The sequence below is a fragment of the Anopheles cruzii genome, unplaced genomic scaffold (genome assembly GCF_943734635.1).
Source record: "Anopheles cruzii unplaced genomic scaffold, idAnoCruzAS_RS32_06 scaffold03749_ctg1, whole genome shotgun sequence".
Taxonomy (NCBI): Eukaryota; Metazoa; Arthropoda; class Insecta; order Diptera; family Culicidae; genus Anopheles; species Anopheles cruzii.
The window spans coordinates 1-1,836 of record NW_026457334.1 but is presented as its reverse complement, the minus strand read 5'-3'; the positions used below and the strand labels follow the sequence as shown (position 1 = coordinate 1,836).

At 46.9% G+C, this 1,836-nt stretch overlaps 1 protein-coding gene across 1 annotated transcript; it reads right to left on the bottom strand.

Moving 5' to 3' along the window:
• Positions 1-36: 36 nt before the first annotated feature.
• Positions 37-1,707, bottom strand: LOC128277081 (uncharacterized). The gene has a single exon (XM_053015529.1). It carries the CDS (start codon positions 1,705-1,707, stop codon positions 37-39), a length of 1,671 nt encoding a protein of 556 aa, XP_052871489.1.
• Positions 1,708-1,836: the final 129 nt, after the last annotated feature.

The following is a 1,836-nucleotide window of genomic DNA, read 5'->3' as shown; positions in this document are numbered from 1 at the left end:
TGGAATCATCAGCAGACACTTTAGCTAGCAATGATATTACGGTTCGAACGCGTCGATCTCGTTTGGTCCCATGATGAATTCACATGTTGCCAACCGCGATGGCGATTGCCGGAATGGTACCATCTTCTCATCCGGTATAATTTCTAATGTTACCGGGCATTCCTCAAGCGTCTTATGATTTTCATTGAATTCATCAATGATTTCTCGAATCTCTGATTCCCGCTGTGGCGGTACATTCAGTTCACTCTCGTCGTTCACCATCATTATTGGCGTTATTTGTTCTTCTTCCTCGTCTTTGGGGTTAGCAATCTTCTTGTTGATCTGAATGCCGTCTTCTGTAAACCGCACTTCTACTTTTTGTAGCGAATCCATACCCAATATAGCGTCGTGACTCATGCTATTCGTTGGGACCACGTAAAATGGCATTTGTGGAACTACCTCGTCTTCTATTGTTATGTTCAGTTCCAGCCTCCCGTAAGGTTTGGTTACTCTTGCACCAAAGCCGCTGAACACCCTTTCTGTCGTTGTCAACGCTGGCGACCCGATCTTATGATACACGCTTTTGCTTAGTAAATTGCATCCGCTGCCGGTGTCAAACAATGTACGACACTTCACCTTACTTATTTCAACACTGATGATCGGCGTTTTCCATACTGTATTTACTTGCTCCGCGCGTGTATCGTCGCGTTTATCACACTGTTTCGCTATGTGGCCAAACTTGTTGCACTTGAAGCATTTCACGCCATTTTGTTTCTGGGGGCATTCCCCTGCGAGGTGACCCTGCTCTCCGCAACCGAAACATTGCTTTGTTGAGTTTCCACGTACTCCAGAGCCTTTGTTTCGCTGCCCGCTCTGAGTTTGGTCTTTGTGCTCGTCTTTTGCTTTGTCTGTGCGCTCGACTTTCACGTTCTCTTCTTTTGCCCGTTCGTAGGATCGCAATTTCTGTTTAAGTTCGCTAACAGTTTTTGCTTCATATAGCGTTGCGCGGTGAAATTCACTTCGCGTAATTCCATCTATGATATAGCCGCAAACACTTTGTTCGTCTAGACTAATTTGCTTGGCTATTCTCTGCATCTCGTAAACGTAGTCGAGGGTAGACTCGGCTGGTTTCTTCCGTCTATTAACCAGCATTCGGTGCACGTCGCTAGCCCTCAACCTTGGGGCAAACTCTTCAATCAGCGCCATCTTTAATTTCATGTAGCTGGTTGTGTTTGTTTCAGCGAACATGAATCGTCTTGCCGTCTCTATCAGCTTTTTTCTGCACATGATCAATTTTTGTTCCTCGTTCCAGTTGGCCGCTTTCGCAATTGATTCAAATTGCGTGAGCCAAACTCTCACATCTTGCCCGTCAGTGGCTCCGAAGGATTCTATGCTGTCCTCTACATCTCTAAATGTGTAGGGACGTCGTTCCATCTTGCTGCTTGATCGCTTCAGCGGTGTATAATATCGCGATGTACTTCCTTCCGCGGGGCTATCTTCGTCGTCTTCGTCGTCGTCTTTATCGTCGTTATTGCCCACGATGCCTCTGGAAGTACCCTCGTTCGCACTATCTACTACGCCGCCTTCGCCGTCTTCGTCGTTTCCGGGAACATCGCTGTTCACTCCCGGCTGCATATGCTGGATGATCCGCTGGGCAAGCGTCTTTTTATCGCCGTCTGTCGACAAACCTAACCCCTCACACTTGCGAATCAATCCCATCTTCGTCATATTTTCACAGAGTTCTTTTACTTCTTCCATGATGAGTCGGTTTTCTTCTTTGAAACGCACTTCTATCCCGGCTTCTGACACCAAATGTAATGCAGATCTGCTCTCTTAGACGTTTCTCTCGCGACTGGC